Raw genomic sequence first — 20,940 nt, 5'->3', positions numbered from 1 at the left:
AAAACATCAAATAACCATCAAACAGAACAAAACCATCAAATAACCATCAAATTACAGACCAAAAACATGCATAAATTATGTTCGTACCAAATGTAATAACCCATTCCTACTACTATATTACATCATTAGTCCAAGACTAATAAAAGAAATCAAATGATTTTTTCCAAGATTTTTTGAGAGGCAAACAAAACGATATGACTTGAAATTGGTAACCTTTAAAGTGGGAAATCTTATGATTTTTTTTCTATAATAAGACAACTCAAAGCTTTTTTAGGTTTAAAGGTTAATATATTTCTATGATGGGCCTAAATTCTCTATTCACCAATAACAGTCAGTTTTTAATACTACCTTTGAATAAATAATCTAGGATTTTAATAGATATTGAAGAAATTCGTAGTATAAATCAGCAAATCGGTGATTTTTCAACATTTTTCCTGGCATAAAATTCAAAATAAACAGTTGTATGTAAAAATAACAGATTTTATTGCAAAATTCAGGATGTTTTTTACTTCACCACGAGACTTCTAGAAGGACAAGGCATCAAGCCATATTGAACCAGAAGTTTAATACACAGGACTTCAAAACTAACAGAGAATAAAACCTGAATAATTTGACTGAAACAAATTTGAGGAACAAAATATGTATTTATTTGAAAGAAATACAAACAAAATTACTTAAAATCAATTGGCTTCAAAATGTATGGTGATTTCAAAAACGTCTGAACAACTAAAAACAAACAAACCCGAAACCACCAAACAAAATTACTTAAAATCAATTGGCTATGAAAGCGGAAAGGTCAGTTTTTTTTTACACAGATGTAAAAGCCCCATAGGGGGAGAGGGTAGGGCCTATCAGTTGAAAGAAGGGTCATAAAGCTCTATTCCGCTTATGACTAATTGAAAATTTATTAATTGTATAAGAAAACAAAAAATTAATCTTGAATTTTGATATTTCTCAAGAGGGGAGGCCTACTGATTTTGCTTGGATAGGCCTATGTCAAGAGGAAAAATATTTTTCAAATAAAATTCAAATAAACAAATAAATATATTAAAATACAACAGTGACTGTGGTATTTAGAATATATTTTTCCAACACTTGACATGTGAGAGGGAAGGTTACAGCACTCTAAAATCCTCTAAAGAAACGAGTTTACCTGTAAGCAAACGGCTCCCAATATGACAGAGTATTTCTCATTTTTTTCAAACTTATTTGTAGCAGCACTGCTTTTCTTTGTATATATCTCCGTATTTCTTTATTGTCCAGAAGATCCTGAACATTCAAATCTTAATTCAATTTATAAGAATGACAGATTATGAATTGGTAAATCAAGAAATTTCAAATTTTTCAATATTAATCTTGGCAAAATACTAAACTTTCTGAATATTCAGGTTGCATTTTTTAACACAAAAGCTCTGAAGGGTGGGGGGGATATTCCACCATATTGAAGTAGCAGTTTAATATTGAGGATTCTAAAACAACCAAACTAGAAAATCTGAAAAAATTGGTTTGCTTCTCCCATGTTGGGGGAACATTGAATGTATTTATTCGACGAAAAAATTAGCAACATACTTGCGAAAACTAACAACACATTCACGAAAACTAACAACATAACAAAACAACACTGTTCATGTCAGCTACCAACTTTTTTTTTGTACTTTTTCCATTACTAGTACAAATTTATGGACTTAATTCAGCTTACAATAAGCAATCTAAAATTTAATCAGAAGTTTTTAATATGTTCAACATAATCCATTTAATAAATACTTCAAATTAATGAGAATAAAAATTTATTTATACTTCACTCTCGCAAGCTTTCCCTCTTGCCAAGCCATGGCTAATTAGAGTAAAGCCAAAACATATAATTACTGCGAGAGGCAAGGCTGGCATAACTTTTTCCAAGTTGTATAGAAATGAGTAATTTCACTTGTTTATGATAGACTATTATCCATTTTAGGGCATTACTAACGTAGACAGACATAGAGTAAGGTTAACTCAAATAGTATATCAGTTTTGTAAGCCATTTCAAAGCAATTTTACACTAAAATTTTTGAACAGCCACTATAGTTTCGACTTAGCGTTAATTGACATCTATCTTTACCCTGTAATGAGGAAGTTGCCTTTGAAAAAGCCTTTCTATAGCAAGGAGGAGTACAAAGAAACCGTCACAACTCTTTTCAAATCATTTGCACCGTCATTTTATGAAGAAAGCATGACGAAGCTTGTTGACAAAAATGAAAAACCACAGACTTGTCGCAATGTCAGACAATGTCGAGTCCAGCATCAGAAAAACTGGAAATTTTCCAAGATACATAGAGAAAGCGTTAGTTCAGATCAGAGAATTAGCTTGCATGGAACAGCTTTAACTATTCGACGTCTATCTCAACTTCTGCGTACGAAAATCACTATTCTATCCGAGGTTTTTATTGTGAAATATTAAATATCAGACTTCTTCTTAGAATGGGTTGTTAGGTGATATTTCAGGGCCGTCTTACCTGAAAATTTTCTCTTACATAAATTACATTTGAATGGTTTCTCACCTGTATGCAGTCTTTGATGCGTCTTCAAATTAATTGATTGAGAAAAGCATTTCTTACATATCTCACATTCAAATGGCCTCTCGCCTGTATGCACAATTTGGTGCTGTTTCAAATTGCTTGATAAAGAAAAGCATTTCTTACATATATCACATTTAAAAGGACTCTCACCTGTATGCACTATTTGATGCGTCTTCAAATGGCTTGACGAAGAAAGACATTTCTTACATATCTCACATTTAAATGGGCTCTCACCTGTATGCATTATTTGATGCGTCTTCAAATGACTTGGTGAGGGAAAGCATTTCTTACATATGTCACATTTAAATGGACTCTCATCTGTATGCACTATTTGATGCGTCTTTAAATGACTTGATTGAGAAAAGCATTTCTTACACAGATCACATTCAAATGGCCTCTCACCTGTATGCACAATTTGATGCTTTTTCAAAATGCTTGGAGATGAAAAGCATTTCTTACATAGATTACATTCATATATCTTTTTTTCTGCGTGTATACTTTTATGTCTTTCTAATTTTATTTTCTTTTTACAGAGCAAATATGTTTTTTGATCGTCTAAACTTTTTTCATCAGATTTCAATTTTAATGAATTTGAGTAGCCATTTGCTGACGAATTCTGTGAATTGACTAGCGATTCATTTTCTTGCAGGTCTAGTTCAGACGTTTTTGGCGAAAAGTGACCTTGTAACTGTAGATGTTGTCTCATATCACCAATAGATTCTTTTAAACATATTCCACATCTCCTTGTCCCCCCCATTTGGTGTTCCATGAAATGTACAACATAATTGCTGTATTCACGAACTACTGCGGGGCAGATATCACACTCTATTGGTGAAAGCTCTTCACAACCAGTGTCAATGTGAAGATCTAAAATCAAAAGAGATTTCTCTGCTTTTCCACAGAAGCCGCATCGCCAGATTCCCACTGCAAGTTCTTCAATAGCCTTCTCTGTTAGTTTTTTCACCATAACAATTGGTTTTGGGCCTAAGAGTATTGGATGACTCACACCATCAGAGCTGCACAAAGTAGAATGCGTCACCCCTGTAGTGAAAGAAAAAGAATTAAATTTCTTTACTCAAATTAATAAAATTAGAAAAACAAAGAAATTGGCATTATAACAATTAGGGCCCGAACAACATTATCAGACCGATGTGGTGGTCAGAGACATTATCGGCTTACGGGAAATAAATATTGAGTCATATATTTGCATCTTATCCAGAAGATCGCACCAGATTTTCCTCAGTTTAATTTTGCTTGTCCAGTCCTTGGGACAGAGCATTCAGCTGGGTCTGATTGTGGTGGTAGAATAGCAGCAGTTGTCATTACACACCTGATGCATCAATCTTCAAAATGTATGGTGATTTCAAAAACGTCTGAACAACTAAAAACAAACAAACCCGAAACCACCAAACAACTAAAAAGAATAAGATCAACCATCAATATCTGTTTAATAAATGTACATTTGCGTGGGTGAAAAATCCCAAGATTCAGCCAATTAAAACCATGATATCTAGTCAGGGGCATAACTAAGGGGGAGGGAAGGGGTTCCAGTGTATCGGCACTACGTGCCGAAACCTCGACCTATTTACCTTGGAAACTTAGCTTGTAGCCGCATTTGTCGGCATACTGGATGATTTTGTCAACACATTCATTAAATCCCCCCTCCGAACTTAGAACCCTAGCTGCATCCCTGTATTTAAAAAAAGAGAGTAGGCATATGAGGTTTGATTGACTGCCTGTTTCATAACATACTTGCAGCTTCAACAAGTGAGGAAGAAGAGTCAGCAGATAATATTGATCAGCAACTGGGAAGGTACATGAGTGAGGCTGTCATTGACTGGAAAAAAAGCTGTCCGTTAGATTGGTGGCAAAAGAACAGCAGTCGTTTCAAGAAACTAGAAAAACTTGCTCAAAAGTATCTCTGTTGTCTGCCATCCAGACTAAAACTTTATTTGGTTTAATTATTTTTCTAAATCTTTACTAAATAAATTCTTTTTTGCATTATTAGGAATCCACAGTAAATTATTGAGGCTGTTCTTTGGATTGTAAGACCGGGGAGAAACACGTTGGGATGCATGTGGGCAGAGAATACAGAGTTTAAACTGTAGAAAAGTTTTTTTTTTCAGAGGAAATTTATCGGCAAATTATATCGGTACGATACCGAATTATCGGTATCTTTATTGGACCCAAATAATCCATATCGGTCGGGCTCTAATAACAAATGTAAGTGAAAGTCAAACTTTCAAAAAGTATTAAAAAATTGGGATCTACATTGTCTTGCACTGGTTCTATTCAGTTGCTTTAATTATTAAATGAAAAAAAAATTAATTATGTTCAATTTCATAGGATAATTAGATTAGGAATAATAAAAATTATCTTTGTCAGCTTCAAAAATTAACGTCTAGCTTTCTCCAGATCATTCGAGAATATTTTTTGTACGATTTATGATTTAAGTAATATTAAACTGAACAACCAAACGTACACTCCATGGGTATACCAAAGCATAAACTGGCAGTGGAGAGTGGGAAATGTCCGTTATAAGTAAGACTTAAAAATGTGATGTATTTAACTTTCGGAGTCTACTAGAGTACTACTACTAACATCTCACCGCAGGCCAACACAGTCTGAGGCCAACACAGCTGTGTTGCCTGAGGCCAACAGCTACATAGGCTTCTCCTTCATCTCAATCTCTTCAAAGCCTCCCTCTTTACAGCCTCGCAGGAAGTTTCCATTTCATTCAATTTTCTCTGTCAATTTTGTATGATAATTTTACTTAAAAAATACAATTTTGAGAGTTATTACCATGGGTATGCAATGACTCTGAAAACCAATGTTCAGTGATGTGGTTTACAGCCCCCCCCCCATCCTTTTCAAAAAACTGCGTTCACTTGGGTTAAAATCGACGAAAGAGAGCACAATAACTGCCATAGGAGCTTTTAACCTCAGATGCGCTGAAAATGGGAGCAATAACATGAACCGCATATGAGTTTTGGTTTTGTCCTTCTATCATTTATTTTCTCTTTTATCTTTCATTTCAATTTTGTCTTTCTTCTTTTTTGTTGTCTTTGTATTCACTTAAACCAGTCTACATTTTTATCCCATATTTGTAGCTTAAATAGTCTTGAACTACTCCAAACGAAAATGGCTTCAACTATACCTGTTCAGAAATATAATTAAAAGTGAAGTTATTTCTCTTAGCTAAAACATGTTCGGGAGAAAATTTGTGTCACGCAGAAAAATTTTTCTAAAATCGACAAAGAAAAAAACAAACTCCACCTCTACTTTGCTAATGCAACTTTCTAGTTACTTAAAAAGAAAGTTTTTAGATTAATGATGAGAGGCCCAAGGCCTACTTTTGTCTTACACTGTTTCAGTACTGTGCGTTTAAATTTCATTGATGCACTTGCCTACGAGCCGAAATGCAACCTAAGTCTTACAATAGACTTTTGGGAATACTATTTAATTACCTATTTGAATGAAAAAAAAAACTTTTGGCAATACTATTTAAATACTAAAAACGTGAAGAACGTTTGTTAGGTAGGAAAAAACTTTCAACAAAATAATGTTTAATCAGCCTGAATTTTAAAGTACCACCAATAATTCCAAATATACCTTCATTATTTCTATCAAGTTCCTGTAAGTCTGATTCAAATGCTATATTCAATGAAACACCCAAAGGTCGTTTTTGATGCTCAGATGACAGAATATAACTAGAAGTTTCTCTCATTGTTTCAGTATCAATTGTTGTAGCAGCTTCAGCTTCTACATAATAAAAAGAATTAACAAATAGAAGATGAATGAACAATAAAATTGTCTGAATAACTCACCCAGAAAGAATGAAAGCCACAGAGCATGCAAATACAAGTCTAAAAACTTGACAAACTAGACATAACAAAAGGTCAGAACAAATTTAAGAGTGATAAACTTGATTGTTACGAAACTGATTTCACAAATTTAATTTTATTCACAGATTTTCATATCAAGTAGTTAATTTCTATGAATAGAAACATATTTATACTCGCTCAATAAAGACTAGAATGACAAATCAATTGGCACTTTGCTGACATTTTACAACTTTAGCCTACTTAAATAATGCTCTCAATGTTAAATCTTACAATCGCTTTTTGTTTAACGCTTTTAGTAACACTTTTTATGGAAGTAAAATCTTTCAATAACGCTATTTAAAGCTTTATGTAATGTTTCATGCTTTATCTTAGCAAAAAAAAAAAAATTATTAAAAACTAATTCAGAAACATTATTCGTTTAATTATACCTCCGTCGTCGATACACACTTCCTGGAAATCCAATTCTAGAAGTGATGTTAAAATTCTAGGTGAAACACACTCAGAGAGAATTTGATGTCCTGGTGATAGAGAAGAATTTGAGATTGCCATTAGGGTTGCAGCAGCACTTACTGAAGAACCTTCAACACCTACAATAACAAATAAATATAACAAGGAAAAGAAACCCTAAAATGCTATAAAAATACAATCTCAACAAATTACTCTGAAACAAAGAAGCTCCCAAACCCAAGAAAGCAACAAAAACAAAAATAGATAGCAAAATTTAAAATGGCAGTAAAACAAGAGCCTTGAACAAACTCAAGAGTGATAATCTAAAGATTACATCAATAAATTTTTGTTAATTACCACCTTTTTTACCAACTTTAAAATTGAAATAATTTAAAAAGCGTTCATCTGTTAAGGAAAAAAGAAGAAAATATGAATTTGCAATTAATCACACTATAGTTCAAATGAACAAGATCTAAAAGACATTGTTTGTTCCAAGCAGAGAAACTTCCAGGAGTTTGTTTTTGTTTGCCGAATTTTTTTAATAGACAAAAGCAGAGAAATTACGGAAAAAAAATTTAACTCTTCTTTTATTTTTTTGGATTCAGTCATAGCAGTAGCCTACTTTAAAATTCCTTTGTTTCATAAAAAATTTATTTGACAAATATTAGTTTATTATTTTTAGATCAACCAAAGCAATTTTTGACGCCCATACACAACAATAAAAATCAAAGTAGTTGATAACGTTGAAAATTAATTTTACTTTAATGGTTTAATTAAAGCATAAGTTTTCTGTAAGGTACGGTATTAACAAACTCAAAGAGATTCAAAAAGATTTATATTAGTCCAATCATATTTGGGTTTTAGGTGGAAGTAATCTTGGACAGCGTTATAGCACTGCCTAAGTAAAGAGCGCTGTGGGCACAATCGATTATCTATTTTATTTTTTTTTGGGTCTTAGGCCAGGGCACTTCGTATTGAAGGACTTGTTGTAGAAACTTCGAAAAGGGCTCATCCAATTGCAAATTCAAACTGCTAGTGCCCTTTTTAATAGTTGAAAGTGATTGGAGGGCAACTAATCCCCCCTCCCACGCCCACCATTTCCCCACATATTCAGTCAAAAATTTGAGATAACCATTTTGTTCAACGTAGTTGAAAGGTCCAGAAATTGTGTCCTTGAGGATGACAACCCCCAAAGCCCACAGGGCAACGGTTATAAGTTATGTCCTGGGGGCATATAAGGTAAATATAGAAAGGGTGATCGTTCAAACTGTGGAATGGGCTCATTGGATTGTAAATCAGATGTTCTAGTGCCCTTTTTAAGATTCAGAGCGATCAGAGGGTGGATATCCCTCCAAACCTTGTATTTCCTGAAATGAATCTGATAGAAACTTTGAGAGCTTATTTAATTGGGAATTGAATGAGCTAGTGCTCTTTTAAATAGTCGAAAGTAATTGGAAGGCAACTAACCCTCCTCCCACGCCCAGCATTTCCTCAAACACACCCAATCAAAATTTCGAGATGGCCATTTTGTTCAACGTAGTCGAAAGATCCGGAAATTATATCTTTGAGGACAACAAACCCCCTACAGCCCTCAAGGCAAGGGTTGTAAGTTATGCCCAGGCTGCATAAAAGGAATATATAGAAAGTGTGATGGTATAAACTTTGGAAGGGGCATATCGGATCGGTAATCAGAAGTTCTAGTCCCCTTTTTTAAGATTCAGAGGGATTGGAGGGTGGATACTCCCCCACATATCATGTTTTCCCAAAATGCAGCTGATGAAAATCTTGATGTGACCCATTTGTTGTCTTAGAAACTTAGAAAAGAGCTCATTCGACTGGAAATTGAAAGGACTGGTGCCCGTTTTAATAGTCGAAAGTGATTGGAGGGAAATTAACCCCACCCCTCACATGCCCACCATTTCCCCAAACCCATTCAATCCAAATTTTAAAATAGCTATTTTGTTCAACGTAATTGAAAGTTCCAGAAATAATGTCTTTGAGGATGATAACCTCAGCAGAGCCCTCATGGCAAGGGTTGTAAGTTATGCTCAGGGGGCATATAAGGTATATATATAGAAAAGGTGATAGAATAAGCTTCGGAGGGGGCTCATTGGATTAGTGATCAAAAGTTCTAGTGCCCTTTTAAGATTCAAAGTGTTCAGAGGGTGGATACCCCCTCCCCATACCTCGTAGTATCCCGAAATACATCTCATTAAAATTTTTAGATAGCTAAAAGTTATTTTGTTCAACATAATTGAAAGGTCTGGAAATTACATTTTTGAGGATGACAGTCCCACACAACCTTCACAATTTGCAAAAAAAAGACCAGAAAACAATTTGCGCTTTGCTTAAAACAAAATACATTTGAAATATTTTCACCTTTCTTACTTTAATAAATGGAAAATTATCAAAACCTCAACGAAGAAATGTCAATATATGTCAATTTAACTGACAATCCACGCTCATTTGTTTGTTGGTTATTTTCAGTAAAGCACAAATTGTGAACTGGTCTTGAGAAGCCATATGAGTTATCAACCCTATTCATATTAATTTTTGATCATTTTGAGTTTGACTCGGCTATTTATTATAATTTCTGTTCGTTTTGATTGTCATTTATTTATTGATAGTGATTTGTGGCAGTTTTATGCTTAGAAGATTATTTGACTTTATTTTTACTCATTCTCGGTTTAATGGAGCTCTTTACTTTTCTTTGAAAAACTTGTCTTGTGGAAGAAGTTTTTTCAAAAACTTTTTTTTAATGAATTCCATACAAAGAGAGACTTTGAATATGCATAGTACTAGCACCCAGTAACAACATATTAAAACCAGCATTCCAACTTTTCCTAGTCTGCCTAGCCTACCTAATAGTAATTCCTGATGAGCATTTTAGGCTAAGACAAATATAATTTCTGCATTTTCTTTGATTAATTTGAGGGCAAGAAAATTTGCCTTATAAACACATCGTTGTAGATAAAATCACAATACAATATATAAAATATTAAATCAAAATACAATAGTTTTGCAAGTTTTTGAGCAAAGAGTAGTTGCAGCAACATGATCCTGAAAGTTGGGGATAGATAATTACACACGCAATACTATTATTTGATATTATAGATATTACATACGGTATTACACACCTTACTTGCTAATTAAACATTTTATACAAAAACCAGTACCTTCATTGTCAAAACTGATGGGTTCCAATTCCTGGGTGTCAGCTTCTAATTTAAATGGTCCTGCAATGTCGGGAAAAGTAGTCACAGAAACAGCTTCAAGCTTAGGAGACAAACAAATGTTTGAAGTATCAAAGAGCTCCTCACTCTCACTAGCAAAAGCATCTTCAACTTCTAAAACAAAACATGAGTAAAAGGGACAAAGGACAACAGCAAAGCTTTCTTAATAAATCCAATTGTTTTTCATCTTATAATTAAATTTAAAACCTTTTCAAAGAAAAGTAAAGGGTAACATTATTCCAAAGATGAGAGCAAAAAAGGACAATAATTTCTTAAGCATAGAACTACCATAAATCACTGACTAAAAATAAACGAAATGCAAAACGAACATAAATTAAAATGGATGACCAAGTGAAATTCAAAACGAGGAGAAACTATCACAAAGAAAAGTGGGGCTAGGGACGTGTGGGCCTTCTAAAGACAAGAACATAAGTTGCACTGCAGAACATAAGTTGTTAACATATATTTTTATAACGTTTTTAAGCGTCAGACAAACATTTCAGGGGGAGGGGGTTGAACCCCCTCCCTCTTCCTGGACACAGCTTTTCAAAAAAAAAAAATGAAGAACAGAATAATAAAGCCAAATCCAAGGGAAATTTAGGTTGAAAATTTTGTATATAGATCAAGATATTTTTATAAAATTGCATCAAAATATTGTTGTCTAATTCTAACAAGGCATCCTTTAATACATTTTAACAAGATTCTGCATCTTTGATTAGTACCTTCTATATAATTGTGTTGTTTTTTGATGCTTGGTTAAGCCAGTTACAAAACACCTAAATGCACAATTTAAAAAAATAGCATAAAAGAATTACGACTAGTAAAATAAGTTGATCATTCACATAAATATTATGGCTGCCACAAAACAACCTTCACTTTTGGTTGTAATTTTTTTTTTATCATGCCTGCATACAAGAAAGAGAAAATTCTTCTGTCTGATGTAATATTGCCTTCTCAAACATACAAAATCACTGTTAAAATTTTAAGCTTTTATTTGTTTTGTATAACAAAACACTTTAATCTACCTTAACTCTAGTGGGGTTTGATAGGAGGGTATATGCAGTTACATATTTATTTCTAACTTTTTTCCTGAACAGTACTAAATAAGCAAGAGAACACAAGAACTTATTTACTAAAGCAAATTAAGCTGTAATTTTATTCTGTTAGAGTAATTTTAATTGAATAACTTACCATTCTTAACAGCACAATCTTCAGAAAAGGTGACACCTCCAGCCATTGGAATTTGAGGCAATTCCATAATAGACCCTTTGAATCAAGTAAATACTGCTTATCAAATTTATAATACGCAGTAGCAATAATACTTGGATAGAATACTCCAGTAGTACAGGGGTGAGCAGAAACACAAAGTCCCTAAAAACACACAAGCTACAGTGACTCCTTTGAATTAACTCAATGCTGATTGTGCCTTGATGCAGTTGAAAGCATAATTTAAACTTCTTGAGCAGTCAATAGGATCTGAAATATGATAAGTTATGATTTTTTTAAATTAAGAACAAGCTAAAATTTAAAGACTGTCTCCTTATCTAACTGTAAATAAAGTGTAGCACAACAGATCCAATATGGACCTTAATTTTGCTCCAAAGCGCCAATTAAGGTAGGTTTGGAATTTAAGTTATAACCAAAATTAACTGTATAACAGCATATTTGAATTTTTTATCTTAAAAATTTAGTGGATGGGAAAAGAGTATTCTCATAATTGGACTTGAAGTCTAAACCAGAGCCTCATATTTTGCATTCAGTTTTAAATTTTGAACCAGAGCGCAGTTTTATATTTTGCATCTAGTTCAACTGCTTCATCAATAAAGATGGTTAAGAATGGGTTGTCTTTCTTTTTTTTGTAGGAGAGGAGGCAATGAAAGTTGCAATCGAATAGAGTCTCCGATAACAATCAAACTGGAAAGCGATCAGCCTTTAAAAGTGCTTTACGCAAAATGAAATTCTGAAATGCCATTTAGACTTGTGTTTTTTATTCAGTTACCCTTTCACTGTTACTAGGAAAGGGTCGTCCAATTTTACTTTGGTGTTTTTATTTTAAGGTTTGTTTTTTATATTTTTATCAGTTTTATTCTGCACTGAGCACGGTCAAGCGGAGGTCTTGACCGAAATATTTGCATAATTTCTCAATTTTTTCACTGGCTGTTTTCTAACCATTGTAAACCCTTTTTTAAATGTGTACAAAAATTTTTGCAATAATTTTTCAAGGTTTTTGAATTGTTGAAATTCCTTGTTAAAATATATACAAATATTTTTGCAATTACCAGTTTTTTTGCTCTTTAGACAATTAAATGTTTTTTCATACTAAAGTCTATTCAGATGTTTGATTATTACAACATATCGATTTCTAATAGAAATTTTCACTAAGCTTCAAACTTTTGGTTTTATTTTAAAAAAATTTTGAACTGTTGTAATCCATTGTTAAAATATATACAAATATTTTTGTTATTACCAGTTTTTTGTTATTTATGCAATTTGATGTCTTTTTGTGTCTATTCAAAGGTGTCCGAATATTACAGCAAATCTGATTTCTAACATCGATTTCTACTAAGCTTCAAACTTTTGTTTTTTTTAAGTTTTTTGAATTGTTGCAATCCTTTGTCAAAATATATGCAAATAATTTTTTTTACCAATTTTTTGCTGTTTATGCAATTTAATGTCTTTTCATACTGATTCTGTTCAAATATATTTGATTATTGAAGGACTAGGCTTCAAACTTTTTTTTTAGGTTTTTGAATTGTTGTAGTCCCTTTTTAAAATATATACAAATATTTTTCAGATTACAAGTTTTGTGCTTTTTAAGCAATTTAATGTATTTCCATACTTTTTTCTATTCAATGATATTGGATGACACAGAATATCCGATTTTTCATGCAAAGTTCTGATCAGATTCCAGATATTTTATTTCTTTTTACGGGTATCGAGTAGTTGTAATCCCATGTGAAAATATCTACAATTAAATTTGCGATTACAATTTTTTTGCTCATTAGAAAATTTAATGTCTTTTCATACTGAAGTTTCATCAAAGATATTTGATTATTGAAGCAAGACCGATTTCTAACACCAATTTTCTACTAAGCTTTAAACCTAACCTTTAGTTCAAATTAGGGTGGAATAAAGATATAACTCTTCAAAAATATTGTAACGTTCTACAGGGGAGTAATTTGCTATGGGGCAGGGGGTAACAGCCCCTCTCAGACCTTAGTTTGTCACCTCCCTAGACCCCACTTTGTCCACAAAGCTAAAATTTAGTTTGTTTCAAAATATTTTCAAAACCAAAATGAATCTGCATAATTCGATCCACAACAAAAGCGGATCAGATTTTTAAATTTATATTTAACTTTACTGTACTACAAAGTACCTTTATAGTAATAACAGGGACGTACGCAGGGGGGGGGGGGCTACGGGCCCACCCTCCTCCCCTAAAATCTCACGATTTTTTTCATTTTTCCATAATTTTCTGATTTTTCTCACAGAATAATGGGTTTGAAGGATTTCCCCCCCGAAACAAATTGGGCCCCCCGAAACAAATTCCTGCGTACGTGCCTGAGTACTAAATACTACCTTTATGGTACCAAATAGCTTATTTTTTAGTGTTTACTGTCATTTTCACATGATTTGGAAAAATTGGCTTCAGCTTTGCCTCCCCCCCCCAATAGATTTTGATAAAATTACGCCACTGGCATTCTACCATAATTTCTTCACAGCTGGAGTAGTAAGGCATCAATTAGCGCTGGATCTACATTGAATTACACATGGATATGTGTGCAGTTTAACCGGTACATTGGCTTACCAGGGTCAGTCACCTATTACTACGAACGGTACTTGTCTTACCAGACGGGTTTTCTAATGTGACACACATTTTTTTGTGGTCAGTCGGTTAGAGAGAGTTGTCGGCTATAAGGCCATAGGGAATCCCGGTCCTACATTCAATCCTACATTCACGCCTACATGAATATACAGTGTAGTTTAACCGGTACATTGGCTTGCCAGGGTCAGTCACCTATTACTACGAACGGTACTTGCCCTACCAAACGGGTTTTCTAATGTGACACTCATTTTTTTGAGGTCAGTCGGAGTTTGGTAGGTACAATCTGGTTAGGCGGGTATAATCTGGTTTGGTTCAAGTTTTTTCTGACACAATTTACCGGATTTCTAATTCACGGTATACATGACCGGCGCGTCATGTTTAGCTGCCAATATAATCAATTATTTTATTCCAGTTTTTCTAAACCAGTATTGTCTATAACTTAATTTATGTAGACAATGAAAGATATTAATTAATGTTTTGAATAATAGGAGTGTGACTGATTCTAGTTAGTAATTGGATTGTATGAAAGTTGAGAAAAAAAGAATTAAACTGATAAACAGTTAAGGTAACCCAGAAGGGGTTGTTAACTAAGGTAATTTGTTACTTGACCTAGCTTTACCTCTCCGATGTGGTCTGTATAATATACAAGTAACGTTCGAAAAGTATTGTCAATTTAAAATAGGATCTACCGTTCCCTTCGTTCCCCCATTTCGGCGGGGCAGGGGAGGCTAGGAGAGGGGGAGGAGGAGTCAATGTTGGAGGTATAGCAAGTACCATTCATTGCGATCATAGCTCTATGATTGCTCGTTTTAAATACTTCATCATGTCTATTCATTTGTGTTAAATAAAAATCTTGAATCTGGAAAATGAAAAAATAAGTATTTAAACAAAATGTACGATGCTGCTAATTAAGGAATAGTAGACTACACTCAGTATTGTTTGCATGAGGGGCATGTCTGTGTCTCTTTGAGCTGTTTGTGTCTCTTGAGGATGTGTGTGTCTCTTTGGGCTGTGTGTCTCTTTGGGCTGTGTGTCTCTTTGAGCTGTTTGAGTCTTTTTGGTCTGTTTGTGTGTCTCTTTGGGCTGTTTGAGTCTTTTTGGTCTGTGTTTGTCTCTTTGGGCTGTTTGTGTCTATTTGGTGTGTGTATTTGTCTTTGGGCTGTTTGCGTATCTTTGGGCTCTGTGTCTCTTTGGACTGTTTGAGTATTTTTGATCTGTTTGTGTCTCTTTGTATTGTTTGAGTGTTTTTTGGGCTGTGTTTTTCTCTTTGGGCCTGTGTCTGTTCGGGCCGTGTGTGTCTCTTTTGGCTGTTTGTGTCTCTTGGGATGTTTGAGTCATTTTGGTCTGTGTGTGTTTCTTTTGGCTGTTTTTGTCTCTGAGGGGTCGTGTGCGTCATTTGGGCTTTGTGTGTCTCTTTGAGGCGTTTGAATCTTTTGGTCTCTTTGTTTCTGTTTGGGGGTGTTTGTGTCTTTTTGCTATTTGTGGGTATATTTTAGCTTTGTTTGTCTCTTCGGGCTGTGTATGTGTCTTTATGCTGCGTTGTGTCTCTTTTGGCGGTGTGTGTCTCTTGAGGTGTTGGATCTCTGATAGCTATTGGACTCTTGTTTGTCAGTGGGGGTTATTTGGGGCTTTTTTGTGTCTTGTTGGACTGGTGGCGTCTCTGTTGTATGTAAGCGTCTCTGATGTGCGTAGGCACCGCTTTTATCGGCAGGTGTCGCGGTTAAGTTTGGTGCCATTTTGGTCTGGGGGTTGTTCTTGGGTGTGTGGGGGTCTCTGTGAAGCCTAGAGTGACTCTTCTTGCAATGAGTGTTTAATTTGAGGTTTTTAAACTTCTCGGTAGGTCTGCGGCTGTAAGGGCGTTTTTTGTCTCTGCTGTCTGGGGGTGTGTGTGTCGTTTGGCGGTTTGTGTCTATTCGGACTGTGTGTATGTCTCTTTAGCCTGTGTGTATCTCTTTGGACTGTGTGTGTCTCTGTAGGCTGTGTGTCTCTTTGGGCAGTTTGAATCTTTATGGTCTGTGTGTGCCTCTTTTGGCTGTTTGTGTCGTTTTGGGCTTTTTGGCTTTTTGTGTCGTTTTGGGCTTTGTGTGTCTCTGTTGAATGTGTTAGTCTCTTTGGGCCTCGTGCATCTCTTTGAGCTGTATGTGTCTCTTGGGATGTTTGCGTCATTTTGGTCTGTGTGTGTTTCTTTTGGCTGTTTGTGTCTCTTATTGTCCATGTGGCTCTCTTTGTGCTATGTGTGTTTCTTTGGGATGTTTGAATCTTTTTGTTATGTCTGTGTTTGCATGGGTGTTTTTTGTCTCTTTTGGCTGTATGCGTGTGTATCTTTTCGCGTTTCGTGTATATTAGAACTGTTTGTCTTTCTATTTAGCCGGTTTGTGTATCTTTGTGCTGTGTGTGTCTCTTTGTTCTTTGTGTCTATTTCGGCAATTTTAATCTTTCTGGTCTGTATATGCCTTTTTTGGTTGTTTGTGCTGTTTTTGGCTTTTGGTCTCTATTTTTGTTGTGAGAGTCTCTTTTGGCCGTGTACGTCTCTTTTAACTGTATGTGTCTCTTTGGGCTGTGGGTGTCTCTTTGTGATGTTTGTTTCTCCTGAGGCTGTGTTTGTCTCGTGGGTCTGTGTGTCTTTTTGGGAGTCCTGTGTCCTGGTAGGCTTTATGCGTCTCTTTGGACTGTTCGTTTCTCTTAGGGCTGTTTTGGGTCCCTGTGGTTTGCGTTTCTCTTTGGGCTGGCTAATTCTCATTTAGCTGTTTGTACCTCTTTAGTCGGTTCGTGTCTAATTGGGCTGTTTGAGTATTTTTGGTCTGTTTGTGTGTCTCTTTGGGCTGTTAGAGTCTTTTTGGTCTGTGTTTGTCTCTTTGGGCTGTGTGTGTTTCTTTGGGCTTTGCGTCTCTTTGGGATGTGTGTCTCGTTGGACTCTTTGAGTCTTTTTGATCTATTTGTGTCAATTTGGGCTGTTTGAGTCTTTTTTGGGCTGTGTTTGTCTCTTTGGGGTGTTTGTGTCTCTTTGGGCTGTTTGTGTTTCTTTGGGCTATGTGTGTCTCTTTGGGCTGTTTGAGTCATTTTGGTCTGGGTTTGTTTCTTTTGACTGTTTGTGTCTCTTATGAGTTATGTGTGTCTCTTTGGGCTATGTGTTTATCTTTTTGTTGTCTGTATCTTTTTTTTCTGTAGGCGTTTGTTTTAGCTTTGTGTGTCTCTTCGGTCGGGTTTGGTCTGTTAAGACAGTGTGTGTCTATAGGGTGTTGTTCGTTTTATTTCTTCTATTTTTTTATCTTTGTTATTTTTAAGTAACTTTGCTATTTGAGTGTTTCTTTCGGCTGTTTGTGTCTCTTAGGAGCCATGAGTGTTTCTTTGAGCTTTTTTGGGATGTCTGAGTCTTTTTGGTCTGTATTTGTCTCTTTGGGCTGTTTGAGTCTTTTAGGTCTGTGTTTTTCTCTTTGGGCTGTGTGTCTCTTTGGTCTGTGTGATTCTTTTTGATCTGTTTGTGTCTCTTGGGGGTTTTTGTTCTCTTTGAGTTACGAATTAACCTTTTATCTGTGTTTCTTATTGGGACTTCTAGTGTGTTCTTTTGTCTGTTTGTGTGTCTCTGCTTTCGTTGTTTGTCCGTGGTTCCTGTAATGGAATCTTTAGGCCGTGTGTTTATATTTTTTCCGTTTTTATGTATTTTTGCTGTGTGTGTCTCTTTGGGTTGTGTGTCTATACGTTTAAGCAATAAATAACTTTAACCTTAACCCGTCTTTATTCTTTAGAATAGTTCTATTGTAGGCAAGTAACAACCTCTTTCCTGAAGTCACCTCTTAGATGCACAATGCAGAAACTTCATTTAAGAAACTATAAAAAAATTGTAAGTAAGTAAGTAACAAATTCTTTCTTGAAGTCACCTCTTGGATACACAATACAGAAATTTCATAAAAGAAATTATGAAAAAATTGTAAGTAAGTAGAGTCTTTTTGCTCTGTGTTTGTCTCTTTGGGCTGTTTGTGTCTCTTTGGGATGTGTGTGTTTCTTTGGGCTTGGTGCTTCTCTTTGGGTTGTGTGTCAATACGTTTAAGCAATAAATATCTTTAATCTTAACCCGTCTTTATTATTTTGAATAGTTCTATTGTAAGTAAGTAACAAACACTTTCCTGAAGTCACCTCTTGGATACACAATGCAGAAACTTCATTTAAGAAACTATGAAAAAGTTTTAAGTAAGTAAGCAAAAAATTCTTTCTTGAAGTAACTTCTTGGATACAAACTCTTAACTGTTTTCACGCCTTAGCTATACGATTTAGAAATTTAATTCAAGAAATTATGAAGAAATTTTCAGTAAGTAAAAATTTCTTTCTTGAGTCAACTCTTGGATACACAATACGGAAATTTCATTCAAGAAATTATGAAAATATTTGTAAGTAAGTAACAAACTCTTTTTTGATTTCATCTCTTGGATATACAGTACAGATACTTCATTCAAGAAATTATGAAAAAATCGCAAGTAAGTAACTTTTTTTTCTCTTTATCACAAACAATTTTCACTTAGCTACACGATGTAGAAATTTAATTCAAGAAATTATGAGAAAATTCTCAGTAAGTAACAATTTCTTTCTTGAAGTTAACTCTTGGATACACAATATGGAAATTTCATTCAAGAATTTCATGACTTAGATACACGATGTAGAAATTTGATTCAAGAAATTATGAAAAAATTCTCAGTAAGTAACAGTTTATTTCTTGAAGTCAACTCTTGGATACAAAATTCGGAAATTTCATTTAAGAATATATGTAAAAATTTTAAGCAAGTAACAAACTATTTACTGAAGTCAACTCTTTGATAAAGAAATAATAAACTTCATTTAAGATACTATGAAAAAGTTCTAAGTAAGTAAAAAATTCTTTCTTGAAGTCACCTCTTGGATACACAATACAGAAATTTAATAAAGGAAATTATGAAAAAATTGTAAATAAGTAGCAAATTCTTTCTTGAATTCACCTGCTGGATAAACGAAAAGACATTTCGTTCAAGAAATTATGACAAAATTCTAAGAAAATAACAAATTCTAAATTATTTTCACGTCTTAGTCATACGACGTAGAAATTTAATTCAAGAAATTATGAAGAAATTCTAAGTAAGTAACAATTTCTTTTTTTAAGTCAAATCTTGGATACACAATACGTAAATTTCATTAAAGGAATTATGAATACATCTTAAGGCAAGTAACAAACTCTTTTTTTTTGATTTCCCCTCTTGGATATACATTATAGATACTTCATTGAAGAAATTGTGAAAAAATCGCAAGTAAGTAACTTTTTTTTCTCTTTATCACAAACAATTTTCACTTAGCTACACGATGTAGAAATTTAATTCAAGAAATTATGAAAAAATTCTCACCGGTTCCTACACATTGCAAAAAAGTGAGCAGTACGAAAACTCCACGTTTTCAACCAGACTGGTTTTTTAGCTAAATCTTTGGAAACAGCCTCTATTTCTGACCGTTTAAGTTTTGATGTTAAAAAGATTGGATGGTAACTACGCCGCCTCTCACGCCTCTTTTTCCGAAATCGTGCAGTCAAAATTTGACACGACACACAAACAGAATCATAGTGAGAGAGATATCCAAAAAGTTGGGTTTATCTAGGTTCACTTAGTGTGGCGCGCCACTCTTCATCTTCTTCGATTTAGTTTTCCATAAGAGCAGCTCCTAATTAGTCAACAAGCTCCAAAAATGGACAAAAAAATATGAAAAATATTAGAAATATTTTCTCCACCGGTATACATAATAAATTCCTTTTTTTTCTTTGTCGTTTCTACTTATTGTTACAGTATTTGGTGTACAGTATATAAAAAAAATTTCATAATAATCAATATGAGATTTTTACGCTTCTCGTCGTGACCCCCATTTTTTTTTACCAGACAATCTTTCGCTGGCTAAATTGTCAGTTTTGAAATCTAATAATTAGTTCGAAAATGGTGTAAAATATTATGTATACTATTAAATGTATTAAATTCATTTCTGTTTTTTTTTTTTTTTTTATTTGTATGGTGTTACTTCATCTTCTTCGATTTAGTTTTCCATAAGAGCAGCTCCTAATTAGTCAACAAGCTCCAAAAATGGACAAAAACATATGAAAAATATTAGAAATATTTTCTACACTGGTATACATACTAAATTCCTTTTTTTTGTCGTTTCTACTTATTGTTACAGTATTTGGTGTACAGTATATAAAAAAAATTTCATAATAATCAATATGAGATTTTTACGCTTCTCGTCGTGACCCCCATTTTTTTTTGCCGGACAATCTTTCGCTGGCTAAATTGTCAGTTTTGAAATCTAATAATTAGTTCGAAAATGGTGTCAAATATTATGTATACTATTAAATGTATTAAATTCATTTCTGTTTTGTTTTTTTTGTATTTGTATGCTGTTACTTCATCTTCTTCGATTTAGTTTTCCATAAGAGCAGCTCCTAATTAGGCAACAAGCTCCAAAAATGGACAAAAACATATGAAAAATATTAGAAATATTTTCTACACTGGTATACATACTAAATTCCTTTTTTTTTGTCGTTTCTACTTATTGTTACAGTATTTGGTGTACAGTATATAAAAAAAATTTAATAATAATCAATATGAGATTTTTACGCTTCTCGTCGTGACCCCCATTTTTTTTACCGGACAATCTTTCGCTGGCTAAATTGTCAGTTTTGAAATCTAATAATTAGTTCGAAAATGGTGTCAAATATTATGTATACTATTAAATGTATTAAATTCATTTCTGTTTTGTTTTTTTTGTATTTTTTGCTGTTACTTCGTCTTCCTCGATTTAGATTTCCATAAGAGCAGCTCCTAATTAGTCAGCAAGCTCCAAAAATAGACAAAAAATAGGAAAAATATTAGAAATATTTTCTACACTGGTATACATACTAAATTCCTTTTTTTTTGTCGTTTCTACTTATTGTTACAGTATTTGGTGTACAGTATATAAAAAAAATTTCATAATAATCAATATGAGATTTTTACGCTTCTCGTCGTGACCCCCATTTTTTTGCCAGACAATCT

General features: G+C 33.8%; 1 protein-coding gene across 1 annotated transcript; it reads right to left on the bottom strand.

Moving 5' to 3' along the window:
• Positions 1-748: 748 nt before the first annotated feature.
• Positions 749-11,553, bottom strand: LOC148938339 (uncharacterized). The gene is made up of 4 exons (XM_089107869.1): positions 11,272-11,553; positions 10,024-10,194; positions 6,829-6,987; positions 749-3,596 (listed from the first exon to the last, which is right to left on the bottom strand). Exons 1-4 carry the CDS (start codon positions 11,336-11,338, stop codon positions 2,434-2,436), a joined length of 1,560 nt encoding a protein of 519 aa, XP_088963995.1. The 5' UTR covers positions 11,339-11,553; the 3' UTR covers positions 749-2,433.
• Positions 11,554-20,940: the final 9,387 nt, after the last annotated feature.

Source organism: Artemia sp. Qi Xiang Cuo, unplaced genomic scaffold, assembly GCF_049724085.1.
Source record: "Artemia sp. Qi Xiang Cuo unplaced genomic scaffold, ASM4972408v1 HiC_scaffold_3386, whole genome shotgun sequence".
In the NCBI taxonomy this organism is placed as follows: domain Eukaryota; kingdom Metazoa; phylum Arthropoda; class Branchiopoda; order Anostraca; family Artemiidae; genus Artemia; species Artemia sp. Qi Xiang Cuo.
Note: the sequence above shows the minus strand (reverse complement) of the source record. Positions and strands in the feature narration are given on the sequence as shown.